This window comes from Acipenser ruthenus, chromosome 19, assembly GCF_902713425.1.
Source record: "Acipenser ruthenus chromosome 19, fAciRut3.2 maternal haplotype, whole genome shotgun sequence".
NCBI classification, from domain to species: Eukaryota; Metazoa; Chordata; class Actinopteri; order Acipenseriformes; family Acipenseridae; genus Acipenser; species Acipenser ruthenus.
This window is the reverse complement of record NC_081207.1, coordinates 15,374,372-15,401,540: the sequence shown is the minus strand read 5'-3', so window position 1 is coordinate 15,401,540 and position 27,169 is coordinate 15,374,372. Positions and strand designations below refer to the sequence as shown.

Here is a 27,169-nt window from a genome sequence, read left to right as displayed (position 1 = left end):
CACCGCACAGGTGCCCAGTTTTATTATAAACTTATTTTGGGTTCAGCCCGCAGAGGGCGCTGTTGTCTGTGGCCTGCCGTACCAGCTATGGTAGCGACAGAGCCACAACTATACCGGAGCGGTACAGGGTACAGAGGTTAGAACAAAAATACTAATCAAAAGGCAAAAGAAACAGAGAAAACAAAACACAGTAAACAAAACTACAAAATAAAAAGTGCTGCACTCGGCAGCTTCACCCCAACCGTCGCTACTCGTACGGCCCGGGTCTCCGTCCTACCCTAGCGGCTCCCTCAGCCTGATATCCACTTTATCGGGGCTGCCCAAGAGTTTTTCCCCGCTACCGCTAAATCTTTCTTCCTTTGTTTTATTATTTATTTGTCTCGCCGGGATTTTCGTCCCGGCTGATTTTCCTCCAGCGCTTCCGCACGCCGTTTACGTCTCCGTGGGCAGACCTGAGGGAACAGCAGAATGAAACTTATAGGGTCAGCAATTCCTCCAAAACCCGCCTCCCAGCCACTCAGAGAGAAGGAAAGTCCGCACACCCACTCTTCCCCCTCTCTGTGTCACTGCCATGACTGACAGGCAGATATTGACGAGCTGCTGCCCTCTCCCTGCAGCACTATGAACACGTCAGAAGAGTCAGCACAGGTCTCCCCCTGTTACATATCCTCCCCCTTAGAATGGCACCACCGGTCCATTCGAAAATCCTACATCCCCATGCCTTCCCGAGAGAAAAAATCTGCGTTTTGATGCAGCTTCCCTGCTCGGTAGACAACCCTGAAGGCATAGGGCTGCAGGGCCAAGTACCACCGCGTGATTCTGGCGTTGTTATCCTTCATCCGGTGAAGCCATGCCAAGGGGGCATGATCTGTAACCAGGGTGAAGTGTCGCCCCAGGAGGTAGTACCGGAGTGACTCGACTGCCCATTTTACTGCGAGACACTCCTTCTCGATGGTACTATAGTTCTTCTCGCGGGGAAGGAGCTTCCTGCTGATGTACAGGACCGGGTGCTCGCTTCCCCGCACCTCCTGAGACAACACTGCCCCGAGACCTGTCTCTGACGCATCCGTCTGCAGGGTGAACCTCTTACCGAAATCCGGACTGCATAGCACTGGCTTACTACACAATCTCCGCTTCAAAGCGAGAAAGGCCCTCTGGCACGGCTCCGTCCACTGAACCGTATTTGGGGCAGCCTTCCGGGTGAGGTCTGTCAAGGGAGCAGCAAGCGTGGCGAAGTCCGGAATGAACTTCCTGTAATAGCCCGCTAGTCCCAAGAAAGAGCGCACCTGGGTTTTGGTTGTAGGGACCGGCCAGTCAGCCAAGGCTCACACCTTAGCAATCAGCGGTCTGATCTGGCCACCCCCTACTCGATACCCCAAATACTCCGACTCACTCTTCCCAATGGCACATTTCTTTGGGTTAGCAGTGAGCCCAGCCTCCCGCAAGGATTGCAATACCGCCGCTACCTTACACAGATGACTCGGCCAATCCTCACTGTGGATAACCACATCATCTATGTAAGCAGCGGCGTACTGCTGATGGGGCCGCAAAATGCGATCCATCATCCGCTGGAAAGTGGCTGGTGCTCCGTGCAACCCAAAGGGCATGGTCCTAAATTGGTATAATCCAAAGGGAGTCGAAAACGCTGTCCTCTCTCTGGATTCCGGGGTCAGGGGTATCTGCCAGTACCCCTTCGTTAAATCCAGTGTCGTCATAAAATGAGCCATGCCAAGACGCTCCAGCAATTCATCTACCCGGGGCATGGGATAAGCGTCAAACTTCGATTTTTCATTAACTCGCCTGAAGTCAATGCAAAATCGAGTTGACCCGTCCGGCTTATCCACTAAAACAATTGGACTATCCCAGTCACTTTGGGACTCTTCTATTACCCCCAGTCTCAGCATTTCATCAATTTCCGTTTTTATTACCTGTCTTTTACGTTCAGGTACACGGTATGGCCTCTGGCGAACTAGCGCCCCCGGCTCAACTTCAATGTGATGATGGGCTACTCGAGTCCGCCCCGGGACGGGAGAAAACACATCAGGAAATTTCGTCACCAGCGCCCGAGCCTGACATTTCTGTGTTGGTGTCAGATTCTCTGCAATCTGTACCGACCCTGTTTTCGCCAACACAGAAAGATCAGGTCCCAGGTCGGTAACGTCATCTGCCTGCGCCACTACCAATGTCTCCGGTTGCAGCCAGGGCTTCAGGAGGTTAACATGATAAATGTGTTTCTCTCTCCGTCGCTCCGGCTGGCAGATCTCATAATCCACCGCCCCAACCCGGTGTGTAACCTCGAAGGGTCCTTGCCATTTAGCCAGGAGTTTTGACTCAGAACTGGGTAATAATAGAAGCACTTTATCCCCCGGCTGAAATGTGCGCAACCGGGCTCCTCTATTGTATTGGGTCTCCTGTCTGTGTTGTGCCTGCTGCAAATTATCCTGCGCCCATTTTCCAACAGACTCCAGACGTTTGCGCAGGTCCAACACATACCGGACTGCATTAGTCGAATTATCCTGCTGTTCCTCCCACATCTCTCTGACCAGATCGAGCACACCCCGGGGTCTTCACCCATACAGCAGCTCGAATGGAGAAAACCCTGTGGAAGCCTGGGGTACCTCTCTGATCGCAAAGAGAAGGGGAGGAATCAGCTGGTCCCAGTAACGCACATCACTACTAATAAATCTGCGCAACATGCTCTTAAGGGTCTTATTAAAGCGCTCCACAAGACCATCGGTCTGAGGATGAAACACCGATGTCCTAATGGTCTTAATCCCCAAAAGTTTACATGTTCCGCGGATTAGCCGAGACATAAAGTTGGTGCCTTGGTCGGTCAGTATCTCCCTGGGGATCCCCACCCGGGAGAAAACCTTCACGAGCTCGTTGGCAACAGACTTAGCGGACATAGATCGGAGGGGTATAGCCTCTGGATAACGCGTCGCGTAATCCAAAATGACCAATAGGTGTGTGTATCCCGCCGCACTCCTTTCCAATGGCCCGATTATGTCCATCCCAATACGCTCAAACGGAGCTTCCACTAGGGGCAACGGCACCAGTGGTGCTCGTGGGACGGCTCTAGGGCTAGCTTTCTGACACTCCCCACACTGTTCACAAAACCGTCTGACGTCACCATCCAACCCCAGCCAATAGAACCGTGTCACAAGCCTCGCTTTGGTTTTGTCCCTTCCTAAGTGACCAGACAGGGGAATAGCGTGAGCAAGCTGCAGCAAATCCTCCTTAAAGGGCTGAGGGATGAGCAACTGATGACGCACCTCCCCCGTCTGGGGTAATTTGTCAACACGATACAGCAGGTCTCGATTAATCTCAAAGTGAGGGTACGTGGCGGCGCGTCTGGGCTCGACCACCCGACCATTAACCACCGCTGCCTGGTCAAAGAGCCTGCCCAGCACGTCGTCACGCCCTTGCTCGAGTCGGAAGTCACGGGAACGAGCTAGAAAATCAGCTCCCATGGCTTCCAGCTCTGGGTCGGGTCGGTCCAGAACGGAGGCAGCCGAGCCGGACGCCTGTGCCGGCTCCGCAGCCTCCCCCCCCGACTCTTCACCAACCGCCCCCACCTGAAACCTCTCGGACTCCTTCCATCGCCAGCCCTCATTCTTAGCGGCCCGACGTTCCCGTTTAGTTTTTCGGGGTCTAAATCTATGGTAAAAACCAATTCGGGTCACAGAAGGGGAAGATCTCTCCAATTACTTCCTCCTTCTTGGCCAATAGGGTGGGCGGGGCTGTCAGAGCAGCTAACCAATCCTTAAACTGCCCACAGTCCCGCCCCAGAACTACTGGTACTGGCAATCGAGGACATAACCCTACATGCACCTGCGTCCCCTGCTGGCCAATCGTTATATTCACACTTATCTTAGGGTAGGAGCGTACATCCCCATGAATACATTTAATATGCACCTGTCCCAATAACCGTTTATGCTCTAGTGAGATTAGGCTATCCTGTATTAGGGACTGACCACACCCTGAATCCAGGAGCGCCTGGGTTTTTGTACCATCCACTGTCACAGGAATAACAAAACCCGTCTGCTGAAGTGACTGAGGTAATTGAACAGGCTTACCTGGTCGGCTGAGGTCACACTCCATCACGGGGCAATCCTGCGCGAGGTGTCCCACCTCCCGGCACGTCCAACACCGCAGTGGGCTAGTTTCTCGCCCTGGAGCCTCGGCAAGAGGTGGAAACACCGGAGCCATCAAAGGGGCTCGACGGTAAGGAAACCGTGCGAGACCCCGGTCCGACCCCGCAGCAGCCCGCGGGGAACCCCACGCTGCCCCGGTCCCCGGGCCGGGAGCTCGCATAGCCCCCCCCCCTGCCCAAAACCTTGTACACCCCTTCCCCCCAGTCCCTTCGCCCTATCCGGGGCCGGTGGGGCCGATGATGCCGCAGTGCTTCTCCCCGGCAGCCTGGCTGGCGTTGGTTCGGCTGCCCGGTACTGCTCTGCCAGTGCGACCGCCTGATCCATGGTGGCGGGTGCCTGCCGCTGTACCCACAGCCATGGTTCCGGAGCTAGACACTCCAGAAAGCGCTCCACCACAATCACCTCCACCAGCCTCGCTTTCGTGGTCGCATCCGGCCGCAACCACCCCATGGCATACTCATTTAAGCGATGAGCGATGGTTCTAGGGTGCTCCTCGGGCGGGAAGCGCTCCTCCCGAAACCTCCTCCGATAGCCCTCCGGTGTGGCCCCCACGCAATTCAGGATGGTAGCTTTTAGCGTGGGGTAGTCCATCATCCGGTCGGGAGACAGCGTCCTCGCTGCTGCTTGCGCCTCCCCCGTTAACTGGGGCAAGAGGTAACTGGCCCATTGGGCCTGATCCCACCCGGCAGAGGTCGCCAGCGCCTCGAACACCTCCAGGTAGGCTTCGGGTCGATCCTCTGCCGTCATCTTGGTTGGTCTCATCAACCGGGGGTCAGGTCCCGCCGGTCTAGCCGCCCCTTGCACCGCTGCCGTCAGGGTCTGGCGCAGGAGATTCATCATCTCCGCAAACTGGGAAGCATCCATGCTGGTGTGCACTGCTTGAAGGGGGCAGTGCCAGTGAATCCCACTTCAGACACCACGTGTGGAAGGGTGGTGGGTAATTCACTGACACAGGAGACAGAAATGAGGCTGAAAACACCGCACAGGTGCCCAGTTTTATTATAAACTTATTTTGGGTTCAGCCCGCAGAGGGCGCTGTTGTCTGTGGCCTGCCGTACCAGCTATGGTAGCGACAGAGCCACAACTATACAGGAGCGGTACAGGGTACAGAGGTTAGAACAAAAATACTAATCAAAAGGCAAAAGAAACAGAGAAAACAAAACACAGTAAACAAAACTACAAAATAAAAAGTGCTGCACTCGGCAGCTTCACCCCAACCGTCGCTACTCGTACGGCCCGGGTCTCCGTCCTACCCTAGCGGCTCCCTCAGCCTGATATCCACTTTATCGGGGCTGCCCAAGAGTTTTTCCCCGCTACCGCTAAATCTTTCTTCCTTTGTTTTATTATTTATTTGTCTCGCCGGGATTTTCGTCCCGGCTGATTTTCCTCCAGCGCTTCCGCACGCCGTTTACGTCTCCGTGGGCAGACCTGAGGGAACAGCAGAATGAAACTTATAGGGTCAGCAATTCCTCCAAGACCCGCCTCCCAGCCACTCAGAGAGAAGGAAAGTCCGCACACCCACTCTTCCCCCTCTCCGTGTCACTGCCATAACTGACAGGCAGATATTGACGAGCTGCTGCCCTCTCCCTGCAGCACTATGAACACGTCAGAAGAGTCAGCACAGGTCTCCCCCTGTTACAGCTTGAGACAGTGTTTTTTTTTCAGAAATGGCAGTTTTTAAAGGGAAATAAAACAAAAACCGTCAAAGTATTATGAATGTTATTTATGTTTACCGGAGTATTTATACTTCTACAAAATACACTGTTTTGTATTTAATTATACAACGAGTTGAAAACTGAGTTGAGTACCACAGAGCGCTCTGAGCAGTGTTCGCCATAGAGGAAAAATTGCCAGGTGCCTACCCATCCGAGCCTCAGCATTCACTGTCCGGAGACGGGTATATCTGTGTTGTGTGTCTGTGTTTTGTATTATTATTTCTGGACTGAAACTCCTTGGTTTATACGCTGGCAATACCCATAGTTGGGTAGAGCCAGCATTATTATTTCAACGGTCAAGCTGACCAAAAATAAAATAAAATAATTGTTTGAACCGTGAACTTTGTGTCTCTCGTTGTCTGGAGCACTTGCATCACCACTACACTGTGCACTGTAAACCACTCGTTCACACCTTGATGGAAAGCTTGTGAGAGTTTAATTAATTATTTACCTTATTGAGTAAAGCTTGTTTAATAAAACTCATTCTTTATTTCAGTAGTTATTATTATTATTATTATTATTTATTTCTTAGCAGACGCCCTTATCCAGGGCGACTTACAATTGTTACAAGATATCACATTATACAGATATCACATTATACATTTTTTTTTTTTTTTTTTACATACAATTACCCATTTATACAGTTGGGTTTTTTACTGGAGCAATCTAGGTAAAGTACCTTGCTCAAGGGTACAACAGCAGTGTCCCCCACTGGGGATTGAACCCACAACCCTCCGGTTAAGAGTCCAAAGCCCTAACCACTACTCCACACTGCTGCTTAATTTAATCAAAGTGGAAAAAATTTTTAAATGCACCAAAACATCAATATATATATATATATATATATATACATACATATATATAATTTAGTCATTGCCAATTATTTTTATTATTGTCTCCTAATTTGGAATGGCCAATTATTTTTTAGTCTCAGCTCACCGCTACCACCCCTGCGCTGACTCGGGAGGGCGAAAACAAACACGCTGTCCTCTGAAGCGTGTGCCGTCAGCGACCACTTTTTTTCACGCTGCGGACTCACCATGCAGCCACCCAGAGCTACAGCGTCGGAGCCCGCAAGCATCCGGCCAGACTACAGGGGTCGCTGGTGCGAGGTGAGCAGAGGACACTGTGGCCGACCTAGCCCTCCCTCCCTCACCCCGGGCAGTGCTCGGCCAATTGAGTGCCGCCCCCTGGAAGCTCCCATCCTCGGTCGGCAAAGGAATAGCCTGGACTCAAACCCGCGACGTCCAGACTATAGGACACATCCTGCACTCAATGCGGAGCGCCTTTACTGGATGCGCCACTTGGGAGCCCTAACATAGTTTTTATAAGACAGAATAAAAACGGTATATACATGTGGCAGTGTGCCCCGCCTATGTGTGTGTTATGTGTTGCATGTGGTGTGTTAATGTTGGTGTATAGGTATTGGTGCACGGGATATAAATGGGTCTGTGTAGCATGAGTGATTTAAAATATATATTTGTATTTATGCACGGGGAGTGCATAATCACTTCATGTGCAGATAAAGTATGTGAGCACGGGATTGCACAAATTAGTTCACGTGCTGGGATTCAAGTGAATAATTAATTGGTAATTGAATCCCGGCATAACAGTATATATAGATGCACGTTTTACTCTCAGGGTTGTGTGTATAGGGAGAATGGGAGAGAAAGAGAAGGAGAAAATAATTAAAAGCAAAACAAATGCTACTTGTGCGAGAGGACTCCCACGATGCTTGTTTAGTGTTGTCCACTGTCTGTTTGGTTTGGCTATGTATTTTGGCCTCAAGTGCCGTGTTCTGTTTTATTCAAACCTTTTATTTGTTTCATTCAATTAAACGCACTGAGCGCCACAGCGTCTCAGTTTCACCTGCCAGTACTGTCTGTGTGTGTTCCTTTCTGGCCTGACGTCACCCCTACAGCCAACCTGTTCACAATACATAATTTATATAAATGGCAAAATGTTAATGCATTATTTAATTCAAGTTTTTAGCGATGGACTCCCAAAAATGTAATTTTCACATTGTCCCTAATTTTAACATAATAGGACACAATTGTCTATGGCCTGTGACCCTGGGTGATGACACTATTGAGCAATGCAGAAACCGAAGCTCAAGTTCTCTACAATCATGTCCATGTAGCAACGCAAGTGTTTTCGAGAGAACTTTTGGCATCTTGAAGAGTCGGTTTCGCCGTCTGGACCATGGTGGGGGGTGCCCTCATGTATGCACCTAAAAAGGTCTGTAAAATCGCCCTTCCTGCTCTCTGTACTCCTCACCTCTGGGCTGCAAGTGCGGCCGCTATCGCGACACTCATTATCATGATTGCGGATCATTATTTGTGCGTGTTGAGTAATTTGCATTGCTCTTAAGTTTACATAGGCCGCAGTGCAAAATAATTGCTTGGTTGCTAGGCAATTTGGATTTTGCAGGCGCAGTTGTTTGTACTTCGTCTATCCTTGAATCAGCCCCTTAGTGCAGTGTTTAGTGATTTCTAAAGCTTTTGTTACCAGTGTTGTATGGATGTTAAAGCCTTGTTTGCACTCCCTTTACAGAGAGACTAATATAGCGTGTAATAACAAACATCTTAGTGATACTCATCCCCTGCAAATGTATTTTAAAGAAGCCTTGATTAGCACCTCTTTCAAGACAGTGATTATGCTGCTAGTGCTGATAAGAGGTAAGGAAATTAATTGCAATACCATGGTAAGCAATGTTTTATAATTATATATATATATATATATATATATATATATATATATATATATATATATATATATAGTGTATCTTACTCTGGCATTGCTTTCTGTGTGCTGGGCAGAGTCTCGCTGTACTGCACTGTACACCGTGGAATGTTCGCGTGACAACACTAGAAACACAGTAGAAGAATAGCCACCAAACAAATAAATACACCCATGCCGGTTGTATTACTCCAGTCTCTCTCTCTCTCCCTCTCTGACTCCCTCACACACTCCAGTTGTGAGACAGAAAATTTATACAGTAGCTCACCCTGTGGTTTTGGTTACTGTTTTCTGTTTTTCGCTGATATGCTTTTGCAAGTGCACCTGTTCTATACGGGTGCATGTGTGCTTGTAACACAGTGCATGTTACTGTACATCATCTTGAAACCATAGATGACATCTGGAGAGCCCAGCCCCCCATCCCCCCCCCCCCCCCTCTCTCTCTCTCTCTCTCTCTCTCTCTCTCTCTCTCTCTCTCTCTCTCTCTCTCTCTCTCTCTCTCTCTCTCTCTCTCTCTCTCTCTCTCTCTCTCTCTCTCTCTCTCTCTCTCTCTCTCTCTGTGAGCTGAGTCATTTTGGTAAAAGCCACATCCCCCTCACCTGAGAGGCTAGTGGTTAGAGTGAATCTCGTTTTTAGAAACCAAAAAAAAAAAAAAAGAATTCGGACATAGTTATCATAGTTATAGTTTTTTTTTTTTTTTTATGTAACTCGGGTTATTCGTTTTTTGGTAAACTGAAGAAACCATAGTCATGTAAGGTGGATCTTGCACTGTCATTTAGGTAGTTCATCCCTAGCTTCAAACACTCAATCTTAAACAATTATACAAAACTAAAGTTTGGGCAAACATTTCAGCCAATGCGTTTAACAGTAAGCACCTGTTCAAATACTCAATCCTAAACTCTGCACAAGTAATTAGTAACAAAGGAAAATAGAGAAATCTTTCTGCTAGTGCCTCTTTCAGACAGTGTAACGAGTTCAACAGCAACTAACTGTTTGTTCTTGTGTTGGTTGTGTGAATCTTGCAAAGCCATATAGGCAGTTCATCCATGACTTGTGTAAAACTATTGAAACCATGGTGTGGTTTAATCTTTGATTTGCTTTCTATTTAAAATGCCTGGATGTTGCTGGCGATGGATCCAATACGATGGCAAGCTCATTGACCCTTAACTGCTCAGCAACAATGCATTGCAATTTTAGTGCCACTGTCAGTCTATATGTTTTCTACAAAAGGGCATGGTAAGCATTTTGCCCTACTGATCTACCAATGGCAGCCTCCTCCCATTGTAGCTCCAAATTGTGCTACAATTGCCCCTTAATTAATACAGTATGGTACAGAACCAATGCAATGGCATTTTAGTGTAAAGCTGCAGGTGTAGTGCTGTGCTGTCGGGTTTCCTGTCTGTGTACATTGCCATTGAAGGTGTATGATACGACAGTGTGGGTTGCAAAATATGTTCAAATTTGACTTCAGCGTTACAGTAACGTTGCTGACAGGCATCGCAAAAACCAGAGGAAACAGGTATCTGTCTCAGTCGGTGTAGCAGGGGAGCACGCGATAGTTTGAATTTAGCTTGAGTTGGTGTCTGTTGAGGGGAGAGGGGGGTGGGGTGGAAAATGTGACACAGCAGTCCATGTTTACAGGAAACAATACTTGATTCCCCCCGTGCAAACACATATACCTTTTGATCTTTTTATAGCTAGCAGTGCTCAGAGGACAGAAAAAACATTTATTTAAAAAAAAAAAAAAAAGTAGTACAGGGGGTAACAGACTCAGTGTTGTAACTTGTTATTCCAAAATGATTCAGACAGTTCCCCTAGGTTTTAAAATGCATTGTTTATACATTAAACAGCAGCTTGCGTGATTACTGGGCTGTACAGTGTGAAGTGGATCAACCCATCTGTAGCCTCGGCAGCCCGGAAAGCTTAGTAAGGGAAAGAGGTGAATTGGGCATAATGTCAAATTAAAGCACGGAGAAAGGCGCACTGTTCAAATGTTGCCATTGCATTGCATCAACAGTGATAGGTAAGTTTCAAGGGAAAAGGTTTGAAAGAATAGAAGCTTTAAAAGGTGGGATATACATGAAAATACAGGTGCATTAACTACACTATAGCTACTCTGTACTTATTATTATCAATATTATTTATTTATTTATTTGGCAGACGCCTTTATCTAAGGCAAATTATATCTACAAAGACATTAGTAGTGCAATAATGCAAGGATGGTGCATTAGCTGAGGATCCAGTAACGTGGTGCTAGGTCAGGCAAGTCTAGTGCATAATAGCATTGTACTTACAATGCTGTTACATTGTTTAATACGTGCACTTACAGCAAAATTATATGATGGTAAAAATAACTGTGTGTATTGTTAATGCACACTCCTCTCAATCACAGAATTGTGGACCAAGTCCATATAGTAAATATTAGTAAATTGGTATCTGGAGTGTAACTATGTACCTGCATTTTGAAGCCAATCCAAGATGTTTTACTACACCTTGTGCTGTAGCATACTGTATTTATTGTAACGGCCATTACTAATGAAACTTACAGATAGACAGATTGTTCAATTGACACAGTTTAAGTTAATTAGTTCAGTGTAAATGTCCTTTACCACTGCTTTAGGTCTGACTCATTTTTAGTTCATGTCATTTTAAATTTCCCTAAGCCATGTGAAAATGATTTAGCGTAATTTTCTTAATATGACACACCCCGTGTTTTGCGTGCCCTCTGTGCCTTGTCTGCGTAATTGAGCAGTTTTCATTTAACATCCCTTGTGTAACATGCACCAGGTATAAGAAGCACACCTCTTTAAAACACGATCCAATGGTATGTTAAAATCAGAAGGGTAAAGCAAGGAATAATACTTCGTAGGATCAAGATCATGAACAGCTATGGCCAAAAGCTTTGCATCACCTAGAATTTTAGGATTGAGACATACTAAAAATATATTAACATAATTTAGATATTTTATTGAACATCATACAATCAAAGAAACTACAAGATGATATCACAAAAGTCTATCACGATATCACAGAAGTCATAATAGTAGTACAGTGTTTTATGTTAGATTTAAAAATGTCACATTTTTCAGTTTTTGTCAGTTTTTCATTAAGTATATGGAAAACTTCAAATCAATATTTAATTCAGTATGTTAACGTAACATTATTAATGAAGAAAATGAAGAAAAGTGAAGAATGAAGAAAAATGTGTTAATTCTACAGGGGGATGCAAAACTTTTGGCCATAGCTGTACACAAGTATACCAGTGCCTCTTATATAATGTGCATTCTTTGTATAGCGCAATGAGTCGAGTAATATTCCAAAAGCTGATTTATTTTCCACACTATGGGATTATTAATGCTATGTGTTTGGTGCGCACCTTTGAAAAATATTCTCTTCAGAACAGATGCTATTCAGAGTGTCATTCTCCCACTTTTATGACCATATGTAAAACCGATTATGCCAGTGGTATAAAACTTGATAAGGACATTTCTTACAAAAAGTGAGTAAGATCTTGTCTCACTCTCTGTACACACATACACACTGTATGTACTATTACATGTTTGCAGTACAGTACCATTGCATCTTAGTAAAGAACTATTGCATTGCCACTGTCTATCAGCCACTCAAGATCATTTGAGAAGGGTTTATACATTTGACCAGCCTCTTCCTATTGTAGCTGCCCTTACACTTTATTATATTGCAAATCCATTGCATTGCCATTGTAGTGACATTTTCTGTCTGCATTGCCATTGCAGATCATTTGATAATGGTAACCACCCCACCTCCACCCCACCCCCCTCTAAGTATTCAATACACTTACCGGACACACACACTCTCATTCTCACTCTCATCCATAAACTGCATTGTGATTACTCAATGACTCAAAAAACGATGGACAGGTAAGTGAAAAATACATCTGACCTCTCTTTCTCTCTCTTTTTATCAATTGATGATTACTACTCATCTCCTGAAAACTTTCTCTAGTTGTCTTGGGTGACTCAGTCCGAGACTGGCGGCTAAAATTATCTAGCCAGAAAGAGTCTTGGTTTGAGTAGCCATGCTGCCAGTGTCGAGTTAGCCCAACTCTCAGTTCTCAAGTCTGACTTAGGAGCTAATTAAAGACTGGAGTAAATGGTTTTAAAATATGACCCAATAAGTTCTATAGACTAGACTAAATTTGCTAGATCTAAGATCTATGTACATTATGACTACAGTTCAAAAAAACAAATTGAAATACACACCTATTGAGATTCATGAATAATAATATCTTAACTTCAATTCTCTCTAGAAAAGAAAAAAAAATGTTAAACAAATAAACAGGCTGTAAGTTAAATTATCTTTATCACAGTTTATTTTTCTTATTTTTTTTTTTATTTATCTTCAATAGTTTGCTTGTTTTTTACAACCACATTTTAAAGGCATGCTAACCACATTGTTAAACCAATAGTCCCTTATAGAAGTTTACCACTGTATTTTTGCACCATATTTTTGGCAGTTTTACTATGCTTTTGCTATGGTCATACTATGCATTTACCAGAGTTTACCCTGGTTTGCCATGTTTATTAATATATTATTATTATTATTATTATTATTATTATTATTATTATTATTATTATTATTATTATTATTATTTATTTCTTAGCAGACGCCCTTATCCAGGCATACTTTGTTATTATTTACATTGCCTACCTATGCTTTATCGTGCTTTCACTATGCTTTATTACACTTTGCTATGATTTTACTATAGTCAACTTTCTTAGTTTTTATTAACACAAGCAACAATACCACTGATCCCTTTGAAAGGACTGCTAACCAAGGCTTAAAATCCATTGTCGTGTCTTTTATTTGCATTACCAGCATTATAACTGTTAAATTCAGAGGAGAGCTTACTAAAGTTTTCAAACACCTTCCTTTATCTCTTATTACAACAGTGGCATTATTAGTTGTCCCTTTCAAAAGCAGTGTTAACCAAAGTTTTTCAATCAATTTTCTTTCCTCTTAGTTACCTCCCCCCCCCCCCTTTTTTTTTTTCTTGCCTTGAAGTTCTTGCTTGTTTTTATGCTTTGATTCAGGCTACATAGATTTTTCAAGTAGATAACAAAAAAAAACAAGAGCTGTATTCTAATCACTTCCTGTGGGGTAGGTCATGTGAACCTGATTGCTGCTAGACCAATAGAGTAAAACTCAGCTACAGCACAGGAAGTGATTAGGTACCAGGAAACAGCAACTTTACTTGTAAAGCAATGTCTTTAAAATACCTGCATATGCAGTATAAAATACAAGCAAAGAACCAAAAAAAAAAAAGAACGGAAGAATGGGGGACATAAAACATGACTGAATTCTTAAAAACATACATTGCAGAGTACAAGATTCTCATTTTATTAAGTCTCTGGTTTTCCTGTCAACCGTGAGGAGCCATTTGGCCCATTAAGCTCATCCGGTTCCTAGTAGCCGATTGATCTCCAAACCTTGTCAAGTTGAGTCTTAAAAGGATCTAAGTGATTCAGCCTCAACAACATGACTAGGCAGCCCATCTAATATCTTCACCACTCTCTGTATGAAGAAGTGTCTCCTTCCCTCTGTCCTGTCTACGCCCTGATTTGAATATGCCCTGATTTGTATACTGTCTGATGTCCCTCCTTGTCGCACACAGCGTGTTTATGAAACAGAAGAAGTTTATCTACCACTATAGGAACCTGCGCTGGGCTTTCGGGCGACATGAGACCTATCTGTGCTACATTGTGAAGAGGAGAGACAGCCCCACGTCCTACTCTTTAGACTTTGGATTCCTTCGTAATCGCTCCGGCTGCCACGTTGAGGTGCAGACTGTGTCTGTCTCTGTCTGTCTGTCTGCCTGTTTGTCTGTCTGTCATTTGTCTCACTGCGGGGTTAGGGATTAAATCCTCTGGAGATAGTTCACTGCATCATTGCTCTTTAGTGACTCCTACTGGTCAGGCTCCCTACGAATCTGAGCAAAGACTTCCCAGGCTGGGCATTGTCTACCGGAAGCCATAATAGTAGTACAGTATTTCATGTTAGATTTCGAAATGTCACATTTTTCAAGTATATGGAAAACTACAAAGCGGTATGTCATTCAATATGTCAACGTAACATTATTCAGCAAGCAGTTTTCATTTGACTTTATGAAGCAGAATTTGTTAATTCTACAGAGTGAGGCAACACTTTTAGCTGTATATTGACAGAGCTGGTACTTATATATGTCTATTTTTTGTTTTGGGTGTGATTCCAGGTGTTGTTTCTGCGCTATATGAGTGCTTGGCAGATTGACCCTCATCTCAGTTACTCTGTGACCTGGTTCTGCTCCTGGTCTCCCTGTTTCAGCTGCGCGCTCCACCTGGCTCAGTTCCTGTCCGAGCACCCCAACTTACGCCTGCGCATCTTTGCGGCCCGTCTGTATTTCTGCGAGGAGACAAATTCAGAGCCTGAAGGACTGAGGAGACTCAAAGCTGCTGGGGCGCATATCGCAGTCATGACTTTCAAAGGCAAGTGCAGCACTAAACAAGGGAAACTAAAAAGTAAAAAAAAAAAAAATACAAAAATAGTCAAATTTAATATTGTCTTACTTTTTTTTTATGTTTGCAAACATAAATGCACTCTACAAGGACTCTACAAGGTGTCGAAAGCCTTCCACAGGGATGCTGGCCCATGTTGACTCCAATGCTTCCCACAGTTGTATCAAGTTGGCTGGTAGTGGATCTCTACTCCAAATAGCTCGTTCCATTTCATCCCACAGATGCTCAATTGGATTGAGATCTAGTGACTGGGCAGGCCACTGCAGTAAGCTGAATTCACTGTCATGTTCGTGGAACCATTCCTGGACAATCCTAGCCTTGTGGCATGGGGCATTATCCTGCTGAAAAAATCCATTAGCAGATGGATACACTGCTGCCATGAAGGGATGCACCTGATTGGCAATGATGTTCAGATATCCTGTGGCATTCAAACGTTGCTCCACTTTTATCAAGGGGCCCAATGTGTTCCATGAAAACACACCCCACACCATCACACCACCACCACCAGTCTGCAATGTTGACATGCGGCATGATGGATGCATGTACTCATGTGGTTTTCTCCATACCCTAGTCCTCCCATCAGCGTGAAACAGCAGGAACCGGGATTCATCAGACCAGGCAATGTTTTTCCAATCCTCCAGTGTCCAGTGTTTTCGTTCCTTAGCCCACTGCAACCGCAGTTTCTTGTGTTTTGCTGAAAGAAGTGGAACTCTGTTAGGTCGTCGGCTGCCATACCCCATTCGTGTCAAGGTACGACGAGTTGTGCATTCTTTTATGGGTCTTTCGGCACCAATGTTGCATTGGACTGTCAGTTGACTAACTGTAGCCCGTCTGTTGCTCTGCACAATTTGTGTCAGCCTCCTTTGGCCTCTTTCATCAATGAGCTGTTTTCGACCACTGGCCTGCCGTTGGCTGGATGTCCTTTGGGTGGTGGACCATCCTTGATACACACGGGAAACTGTTGAGCGTGAAAAACCCAGCAGCGTTGCAGTTCTTGACACACTCAAACCGGCGCGCCTGGCACCTACTACCATACCCCGTTCAAAGGCACTTACTGTAAATCTTTTGTCTTGCCCATTTACCCTCTGAATGGCACACTGTGGGAGGGTAGTGGGTGGAGCTTTAGGGAAGGACCAGAAATGACAGCACACAGGAGCCGGAAATAATGTTTAGTCCTTGGAGTCCTGTACCATCAATGGTATTGGGGCAGGATTTTATCTTAACAAACAATGAAAATAGAACAGTACAGTATTGCAAAAAATAAACAAGAAAACCACCTGGAATACCAGCAATGGTAAACTCAGGTTTCAAATAAAAAGAGTAAACAAAAACGTCACGGTTACAAAAAACAACAATAAAGGAAGCACTGGGTTTCTCCGTGCTACTGCAGTGGGTTTCCTCTCACCGCCTCTTGGCTCCCTTCCACGGATTAATGGCTTGTCCTCGGTCTTCCTCACTGCGGTAATCCACCAAAGTTTCCCAAAGTTTCTGTGAATTACAGCAATTTGATGAAAACAAAACAACAAAAGCACAACGCGTGTTTTCAGTTCAGGAAAGGGAGACCGAATGGCAAAACCATACTGCTTAAATACTGCCAAGTCCAACCCCTGCAATCAGCACGCTGCCCCACGTCAGTCAATCGACGAGAACAGCACAGCTGATTGCAATGATGGGACCTGACGGCCGCAAGTACAAGTACAAGGCTGTCCTGGAAGAAAACTTGCTTCCTTCTGCTCTGGCAATGTTCCCCAACTCTGAGGATTGGTTTTTCCAGCAGGACAGTGCTCCATGCCACATAGTCAGGTCAATCAAGGTGTGGATGGAGGATCACCAGATCAAGACCCTGTCATGGCCAGCCCAATCTCCAGACCTGAACCCCATTGAAAACCTCTGGAATGTGATCAAGAGGAAGATGGATGGTCACAAGCCATCAAACAAAGCTGAGCTGCTTGAATTTTTGCGCCAGGAGTGGCATAAAGTCACCCAACATCAATGAGAAAGACTGGTGGAGAGCATGCCAAGACGCATGAAAGCTGTGCTTGAAAATCAGGGTTATTCCACCAAATATTGATTTCTGAACTCTTCCTAAGTTAAAACATTAGTATTGTGTTGTTTAAAAATGAATATGAACTTATTTTCTTTGCATTATTCGAGGTCTGACAACACTGCATCTTTTTTGTTATTTTTACCAGTTGTCATTTTCTGCAAATAAATGCTCTAAATGACAATATTTTTATTTGGAATTTGGGAGAAATGTTGTCAGTAGTTTATATAATAAAACAAAAATGTTCATTTTACCCAAACACATACCTATAAATAGTAAAACCAGAGAAACTGATAATTTTGCAGTGGTCTCTTAATTTTTTCCAGAGCTGTATATTAAGGTGCCTTCACTTAAGCTCAGGAGCTTCAGTTCTAGTTGCCTGTAATAGATATTTGTAACCTGGGCTAGATCAGTCAAAGTATCTTTACAGTAGTTTTCTTTAGTTTTGATGGCAATACACTGCTGTGCACTAGGTGGTGCTGGCGCTTACTAACATAAAAACACTTTAGCCCATATTACATACATCTGTAGTCAGCAACTTGAACTGAAGAGCAGCTCCAGAATTCATTGTCAAAACACCATAATAGGCTTGAAATTAAAAAAAAAAAAAACTCAATATTTTAGTAATTGCTGTAATATCCAGAATGATAGACAACATTATAAAAAGGTAAGGGAACAGTAAAAAAAAAAAAAAAAAAAGCAAATGTAATGTTCTTCTTTTGTAACTACTTAAAAGCAGCAGTTCTTTAAAGACATGAGTTGTATCCTCTGAGTTTCCTAATACATTCCATTTTGTAGCTGTTCAATATTCTATCAGATCAGCAAAAACTAAAACTAAAAAAAAAAATACTCGATTTTCCGAGGCGGGGAAGCATATTAGCGTTACGTTGTGTACTGAAACCTATAGGTGTACTGAAGCTGCGTAACATTGATAGGCTTCCCCACCTTGCTCACGCATCTCTTTTTTTCAGACTATTTCTACTGCTGGCACACGTTTGTCGCCAGTCAAGACCGTGAGTTCAAAGCCTGGGAGGGGCTCAATGCAAACTCAATCCGACTGGCTCGAAAACTCAGACGCATCCTCCAGGTACCCTCTTCACAGAAACTGAATTACATCTCGAGCTCTTTACAGTGCCTGTCTCCAACTACACCCTAATTACACTGCAATTGCAGCTGTGGTAATAACATTGTAAATGCACAATCACAAGTGTAGATACAATATAACTGTAAAGAACTCCAGCGACTGGCAACATTTTTTCCCTTTGTAATCAAGCACGTGATTGGGTTTTAGCACAACCATATAAGCAATTATAGTGTAGTACAGTGAAACTGCTATGCAGTTAGAGACACTTACAGTGAAGTGTGTTACCAAGTGGGGGGCACTGTTGTTTTGATGAATGACAGAAAGGTGGTGACATTTAGAACAGTGTTAACACACTGCACTTAAATATAGCTTTATGTATTTGCATGATACTCTAAAATATGATTTTTTTTTAAAGAAAATCATGTTGCATGCAGGCCTGTGTTGTTGTACCACAGTATTTTTTCCTGGTCCTTGTGAAATCATGTGGTATTGTGACCTCTGAAGCCACAGTGTTGCATGTAATCAAAAGAGAAACCTGAATATTCAAAAGTATAAAATACAAGCAATGAACCAAAAGACAAACAGAGCCATGCTAATAAAATATTCGAACATTGATTGGTTAGTGCACCTTTAATGGGAGGGCAGTGATATTGTTGTGACTGCTAGAAAGAGGTAAGAAAACATATTTTAAAATCTTGGTTAGCACTCTTTCAAAGGGAGACCAGTGACAGCCTTGCTTGTGCTAATACAAGGTAAGACTATGTTAAAGTATTGGTTAACACACAATTACCTAATCTTTAACAAATAATGAAACACATTCGTTGACATGTAAGCAAGAAAGTTATTAACAGGTAATAATAATACCAAAATAAATGTTTTGGCTATGGCTTCAGGCCAATACAATATTGTCACACAAAAAGAGATATAACTTCAACTACATAATCTTTGTAAAAGTAATTAAAAGGATATGAAAGCTAACAGTGAAAGACCTTACATTATTGTTTGTGTTTTTTTTAAACTTTTTTTCAGCCTGTGGATGAAATTGATGATCTGAGAGATGCCTTCAAGCTACTTGGATTTTGAAAAGAGCAAATCTATCTACAGTACAACAGCTGTGACTTTGAAATGGGGAATTTCAAGTCAATTAAAAAAAGCCATTTCAGTATGTGTAACATTGCCCTTTGCTACTCCATGGTGTTTGCAATCATTCCAAGCCGCTCTGGGTTATTGTAATTCTTCTCTAATCTACCTGGCTTTGAGCTTGCTTGAAGAATTGCTGTGCATTGACCATGCTTTATCATTCAATTCAAATAATGTGAAATCAGTATGACCTTTCAACTCTGACTACCTGCCCCCCACCCCCATTCTCTCTCTCTCTCTCTCTCTCTCTCTCTCTCTCTCTCTCTCTCTCTCTCTCTCTCTCTCGCTCTCTGTCCCTCCCTCAGTCCCTCCCTCTTATCTGATTTACTCTGGTAACATCACAGTTTAATATTTAAAAACAACATGTCTTAATATTCTATACTCTAACCAATTACGAAGCATTACGTTGTTGTACTCACAGCAATAACTAAAAAATATTTTAGGGCAAGCATTATTACATTTTGCATTATTTTGTATTTTGTATTTTGTTTTATTATAAAATAAAAACATATGTCACGTGTAGCACACACTTGTGAAACTGGGTTGGGCCACTTGTGACTAATCTGGTATGAACTGTTTGACTAATCTGGTATGAACTGTTTACAGAATCTCCAAACTGAGAATGGAAATTCGGCTCTATTGTTATGGCTAATACTGCCACTACATGGAAAAACACGAAAACTGCAGCAAACCGGGGTGAATAATAACACTATGTAACACAATTTTTGTTCCTGGGTAGTAAGTGTTATTTCCTAATTGCTTATGCCTCAAAAGTATAGAAAATGGCAATTATTCCCCACAAACTTTGCTTTTGTGACCAGGACAGTGATATTTTGAAATTGACCTATTTCCAATGAGAAAACGGGCGAATTTGTGTCTTTTCGTTCACATAAAGTCAGAAAAAAACAACATATGAATCCAAATTAACATGTATTTATACTAAAGTAATACAAAAATGACTACAAAAGATTTAGAAGTGATTAGTTTTTCGAGATTTACGATTATACTGTAAATCACTTTCACGAATCAGCCCCCAAATGTAGTCTCCCATCATGTTCTCATTATACTGTCCTTGGTAGCGGCGTTCAAAGTCCAGTATATCCTGGTGGAAGCGCTCGCCTTGCTCCTCCGAGTACACTCCCATGTTCTCCTTGAATTTATCAAGATGAGCATCAAGGATATGGACTTTGAGGGACATCCTACAGCCCATTGTGCCGTAGTTCTTCACCAGAGTCTAAACCAGCTCCACATAGTTTTCGGCCTTGTGATTGCCCAGGAAGCCCCGAACCACTGCGACAAAGCTGTTCCAAGCCGCTTTCTCCTTACTAGTGAGCTTCTTGGGGAATTCATTGCACTCCAGGATCTTCTTTATCTGTGGTCCGACGAAGACACCGGCTTTGACCTTTGCCTCAGACAGCTTAGGGAAGAAGTCTTGAAGGTATTTGAAGGCTGCCGACTCCTTATCTAGAGCTCTGACAAATTGTTTCATAAGGCCCAATTTGATGTGCAGTGGTGGCATCAGCACCTTCCGGGGGTCCACCAGTGGCTCCCACTTGACGTTGTTCCTCCCCACAGAGAACTCGGTCCGCTGTGGCCAGTCCCGCCTGTGGTAGTGCGCCTTGGTGTCCCTGCTGTCCCAAGGGCAAAGATAGTAGGGAAACTTGGTAAAACCGCCTTGGAGACCCATCAGGAATGCCACCATTGCAGCCTCTTGATGCCATCTCAGAAAAATGCAGATATGTATCCACTTAGGCAGCTGGAACTAAACTGAACTGGTGGGCTTAAGGCCCCTGTATTTATACTACTATTTATATTACTGGAAAGTTCTAGAAGTTACTCCAAGTTTACTCAGCACTGAATCTATCTGGAATGTTCTGGAAAATAGGTAAATTTCAAAATATCACTGTCCTGGTCACAAAAGCAAAGTTTGTGGGGAATAATAGCCATTTTCTATACTTTTGAGGCATAAGCAATTATGAAATAACACTTACTACCCAGGAACCAAAAAAAAAAAAAATTGTTACACAGTGTAATGCAGTTTGAATACTGCAGTGTGGTCTGCAACGGACCGTCAATTCTAATTATAATGACCGCTAGATCCTAGATGACGTATTTACTGAGCTGGAACGGTCCATGACGCAGTATAACATGAAAAATGTTCTGAAAACAACAACAACAACAACAACAACACCAATATCTCTTTTATGTATGTATTTATTTTAGTTTCAGTGAGCTTTTGAAGATCACCGGTTCACCACGACACATCTTTCTACTCATCGTCTCTATTCAACCACAATGTACAAAAGAGCCGCCTACCGACACGTTTTATTTTACACAATTAAATAGACTTAAAACATTACTGGTTTGACTAATATCAATAGGAAGAAACAGCAAAGTATTAGTATAATAATAATAATAATAATAATAATAATAATAATAATAATAATAATAAAACAACTGAACCACATTTTAAAAATACTGTTATTTATTATTATTATTATTATTATTATTATTATTATTATTAGTAGTAGTAGTAGTAGTCGTAGTCGTAGTCGTAGTCGTAGTACTAGTAGTCGTATTTGTATTTGTGTGTGTGTGTGTGTGTTCCCTCCAAATGTATGGATTAAAAAACTGGGACGGTTTGTTCACAAATTCAGTACAGTACTCCATTTTCTTAAATGTATAGATGTTCTATTTATTCACCAGATCCTACAGACACACACACATACACACACACACACACACACACACACACACACACACACTGTATACATGCACAGAGGCGAGAGGCGGCACTCGCACAGAAAAGCAAGTAAACAAGTGAGGGAGAGCGAATGAGACAAAGAGCCGCCGCGGCTAACACACTTAGGTTCACTCTTATCAAGGGGGATTGTATACGGGATTGTACTTAATAATTTAAACGATTTTATCTTTACAACTTACTCTGTTTATATCTTGTACGTGTTCTTTTTTTTTTTACTGCTACGTTTCATTTGTCAATTTCAGTGCGACGCTACCAATCTGTTGTACGGTAGGCTACGTAACTGCGAGTTTACATCATTAATTCAGACACGTATATTTGTCTGAGGTAGCCTTGTTGCGTTGTCGGTTAATGTGTTTTTGCACGTCTATGGCTAACGTTTTGAATTGAATAAAGATCATTATTTATATGTGGATACATTTTTATAGAATCGGCGTTAACAAACTATGTCTAAGAACGTCTTGTCTTGTGATACACATAGTTTTAAAGCCTGTACTATATTGTCAGTTGCTGGCATCATCTTTAGTCAATTGGTCGATTAGACCAAACCAATGACAAACCGGGAGATTTAGGAGGAAAGGGGCAACGCCAATTGCAGGATTCTGTCAGAAACCGCTTCGATCCGGTTTCTTGTATGGGGGGTTGGATCCTATAAAAACGCACCACGCTTGCAGCAGCCTATTCATTTGAGTAACAGCAGGAACGAGTAGTGAGCATAGTCATTGTCAAACGGGCGCGCTATATTCTTGCTATAGCGTGTGTAGAGATTTAAATGACAAAGGCAAATTCCCTTAGCGTCATCGTGCAGCGTAAGCGATAGCCATTTATTCTAAAAGAAGCCAGGGTATTTGTTAAAGGGAAGCTCGTTTGCATGAAGAGTTAGTGGTACAGAGTGGCTGTAGAGTAAACAAAGCAGGTGAGCCAGTGAGTACAGGGTTCGGGTACTACCACTAGAGTACAGGGTTCGGGTACTACCACTAGAGAACAAGGGTCCTCCGCAGCTACCTCCGGCTTCTGCCATAATGTGCAACCGACTTTGGTTCATCACCGACCGCAGGATTGTCGAGGAGTACCCGCAGCAAGAAATCCACAGGGCTCTGCAAGCTCGCTGTACCGATGAAGATATCGAATTCAGACGGGTTTTAATGGACGAGATTGTGATTACCATCGAACAAGGGCTTTTGGGTGAGTAGGCTACAATGTGTAATACTCTGATCTTCGGAAATCGCTTTCACAGTCACGTGTACAGTATTTAAGTATATTAATGAAAGTGTTAAATGCACACAGATGTTTCATTATTCAAAAGTGTGGTTTTATGTGGCTCTCAATCTACCATATCATATGGTAGACGTGCATTTATGTAATACTGCAGAAATGGTTGTTTATTATGAATAAATATTCTGAGTTTTATTTAATCGATGTAATTTAGATTTATTAACATAACACTGATGGCTTTTGATATACCAGTATTGCATATGTAAAATCAACACACATACTTATTTCCATATTCTATAAGGTGGCGTTTAAACGGCAGTGCGTTGTTTGCATTAGATATGTACATCTCCAATTGCTGTCCTTTTTAATTTATTTCGATTCGCTGTAATAAAAAAACGTACTTTATGGCTTTGTATTGGTTGCACACACCCCATAATGGCCAATAAGTACAGATAAATACATTGCAATATGTTTTTTGGGGTTGGGGGCATTTTTGACCAACTTGCCTCTCAATCAGAACAGACTTGTTGTTTTGTTTATTATAAATAAACTTGTTAAGCAAAAGATTGCAACGGAAATACCTGCCTCCACTCTGAAACCATGTTAAACCGAATAGCACAATAACTGCCCACTCAATCATTATTCATGCTAGGAAAGGGGTACACGTTTAGGGGGTACCACTGCACTGTTAATATAGTTACTCATTAAAATCAATTATGTAATTGAGAAATTGTCTTCAGGGATACAATATAGTTAGTAAGGGGTCAGGATAGGAGATGCTAGAGATAGATATATATTTTATAATGCCCCACCCCCCAAGCACCGCAGACCAGCAAGGGTGGTCCCATTCTCTCAACGTTGCCTGTGTGGGTCAGCCCCAAGCCATGGGGGTACAGTATTTCCCCTGCATTCTTCTAATTGCTTTACAATTTGCTTAAACCAAGTGTTAAGTAATGCGCTACTTTTTTTTGCATATTCTACTGTAACACTCCACTTGCACATAGTATTGATGCCTTCCTGGGTGAAATTTAAAACTACAGTTAAAAAAAAAAAAACTTTAAAGCTTTTTTCCTAATTTGATCCTTTTCCTACAAGAGTAACATTTAGAAAATATTCAAAGTATTTACACTTAAGCATTTTTACATTCCTAAACACGTGGCATAATTACAAAAAATCAATGGACCTCTTTTGCTCCTTTGACTGGTCTAATGGTGAGTTTCAAGCAAAATTTAACTTTTCCCCATTTATCTGAGATTTCATACTGTTTGTGTAATGGAGGCCTGCCTCTGAACTACTTAAAATCTTATTATGGGGTGGTCACAATTACAGATGCAACACGCATCCAGCCATATATTTAGCCACTTTCCTGGATTGGATCTTTTTTGTTTACCATATTGACGTGTGGCAACCCCTATGGTTTTGATTCTATAAACTCTAGGGATCTCTTTGGGCTCCAACACATCCGGCGTTCCTATACTCTGGAAAAGCTGACAAGGTTAATAGTGCTGTGAGCGTCCGGCTGACCTAGTTCTTGCTGCACGCCTGGCTGTGTGCAAGGAATTGTCTTAAACTCACACGTGGGATGGGAGATCTGCTTTTAATTATAGGGCAGTTCCATGGAGGAGCTGCTTTTCAGATGTGCCTTCCTTATCGGTTTTGCAGAAGTGATCTGATGCTAGCAATCGTAGCGCTAACGCAAACCCAGTGTTATTGGTAATTTCGAAGCCTGTTGTGTACCAAAAGACAATGGTCAGGATTAGGATAGCCGCCCTAGTTATTTGGTATGAAATAAAAATTGGCAATGCTCCTTGGTATTCTGTGCTTTTAATTTTAGCATTTTTTTCCTGTTTCCATGCTTGCATTTCCAAAAAGATGCAATATATGGTGTAATTGGTCATTCTTAATATTGCTTGCATTTGAGATTCTTTTGACCCTGCGTTAAGTCCAATATGTTTTGTATGTCTTAAATTTGATTTATCTAATTGGTGACTGATCAATAATGCGGAGAGCTGTTAACTACTGAAATGTAAAGCTAATGGGGGAATTTGGTACTACAATTAGTGTTGCTGTATGAGAAATATTGTATCGAACCTCCCTACTGTGCCTCAAATAGCCCTCCCTTTTTTCTTTTACAATACGCACTTTTGTATCTCCAAAAACAATCATGTGGCCTCCCGTGAAAATAATGCTACTGCCTCAAACTTCTTGTACATTAAATTTTTTTTATAGTTAAATGTCTTTTTAATATTGACGTGTACCTATTTTGATGTTTGCTAGAAGGACCGCATGTCCACTGCATGCATTACTGCAGTAGTTTGCTAGAAGGACCGCATGTCCACTGCATGCATTACTGCAGTAGTGTGGAGAAGGACTGCATGTCCACTGCATGCATCACTGCAGTAGTGTGGAGGACCGCATATCCACTGCATGCATTACTGCAGTAGTGTGGAGAATTATTTGGATTTAGACTCCATTAGATCAAGTGTAAAACTAAACCTTGGCTTATGTATATTTGAGTTAGTTGCTAAATGATCTTTCTGTTTGTATAGCTTTCTTCCCTTATTTAACGTGCTTTTGAGATTTTTCCATTTTGTATGAATGTACAGTAGTGTTGACTCAAACCTTTGATCTGGCCTTAATGGATCTGATCTATGGTGAAAGACAAATGCAATAACACCCACAATGATTGGAGACCAAGTGCATTAATGTAACACAGCATTTATGAATTTGGTAGCAGATTTGAGTTTTAAACATTTAGTCAGGTTGTTGTAGTAGTAACTGAACAAACATGTTCATGTTAAGTTTGTCTCCTAGTAACCCAACTACACACACAAGCCTAGAAGTGCGACAGACTTGAGTGACGTGTGTGTGTGCATGTATGTGTGCGTGTATATGCATATGTATGTATGTATGTATGCATGCATGCAGGTGGCTCTTTGATTATATATATATATATATAATATATATATATATATATATATATATATATTATAAATAAAATCTATCCAACTCTTCCTGTTGGACTTGGATGGCTAGACTTTAAAAGCCAATTAAAGATGTATCCTGCATAAATTTAAGGCATCCTGTAGCTCTCAGTATTTAACACTTTGGAGACCAAGCAATTATTTCTCTCCACTGAGTCATTATTCCGTAACCTGTTTAATATCAGATTGTTAAATTCCATTAGTTTATTTGCCTGGCTTACCATTACCTAAAAAAAAAAAAAAAAATCCCTTTGGAACTACTGAGTCTGCTTATGAAAAGACTCCTAAAATAAGATTCCTGCCCCCTCAAAACTGGTATTTTATAGAGATTTTCCGTTTTCTAAATTACAATTGAGAAGCACAGATTTGGGACCAATGTACGCAATAAAGTAAAACTACCAGTTTGAAGTTGTGTACCTGAACTCTGCAGTGCTCCAGTTAGTCACCAATAGTGTACAGTGACTGTATACTAAATGAATGTGCAAATGAATAAATCTCTTTGGAAATGTTTAGTGAATCCTTGATGCTGTCCTGTGGGTTTTTTTTTTTTAAAAACATGAATGTAGTGCACCGCTTTTCTAACTGATTAAACTTCAGACAGCCTTTCACTAGATGGTATCAGAATCTGGGGGTATGTGCATACAGAATGTAGGCCCGTTCATAATCACCCTTTTCATGATACTGATGGCTCTGGATTTGAATTGGCAGCTGTGGTGGGGTGTTCCTGTTAATTTTCTAATTTAGTTACTTATCCAGACTTGATCTGTTGGAATTGCAGTTACGATGTCTGAAATTTAAAA

At 42.5% G+C, this 27,169-nt stretch overlaps 2 protein-coding genes across 2 annotated transcripts in view; both read left to right on the top strand.

Moving 5' to 3' along the window:
* Positions 1–14,238: 14,238 nt before the first annotated feature.
* LOC117424122 (single-stranded DNA cytosine deaminase-like) lies at positions 14,239–19,616 on the top strand. The gene is made up of 4 exons (XM_034040222.2): positions 14,239–14,427; positions 14,859–15,111; positions 18,157–18,272; positions 19,299–19,616. Exons 1-4 carry the CDS (start codon positions 14,239–14,241, stop codon positions 19,350–19,352), a joined length of 612 nt encoding a protein of 203 aa, XP_033896113.1. The 3' UTR covers positions 19,353–19,616.
* Positions 19,617–22,300: 2,684 nt separating this feature from the next.
* LOC117424072 (beta-citrylglutamate synthase B-like) overlaps positions 22,301–27,169 on the top strand; it is a 14,921-nt gene continuing 10,052 nt past the window's right edge. The window contains exon 1 of the mRNA XM_058992525.1: positions 22,301–23,355. Coding sequence (XP_058848508.1) covers positions 23,193–23,355 — 163 coding nt within the window. The 5' untranslated portion in view covers positions 22,301–23,192. The remainder of the gene's footprint in view (positions 23,356–27,169) is intronic.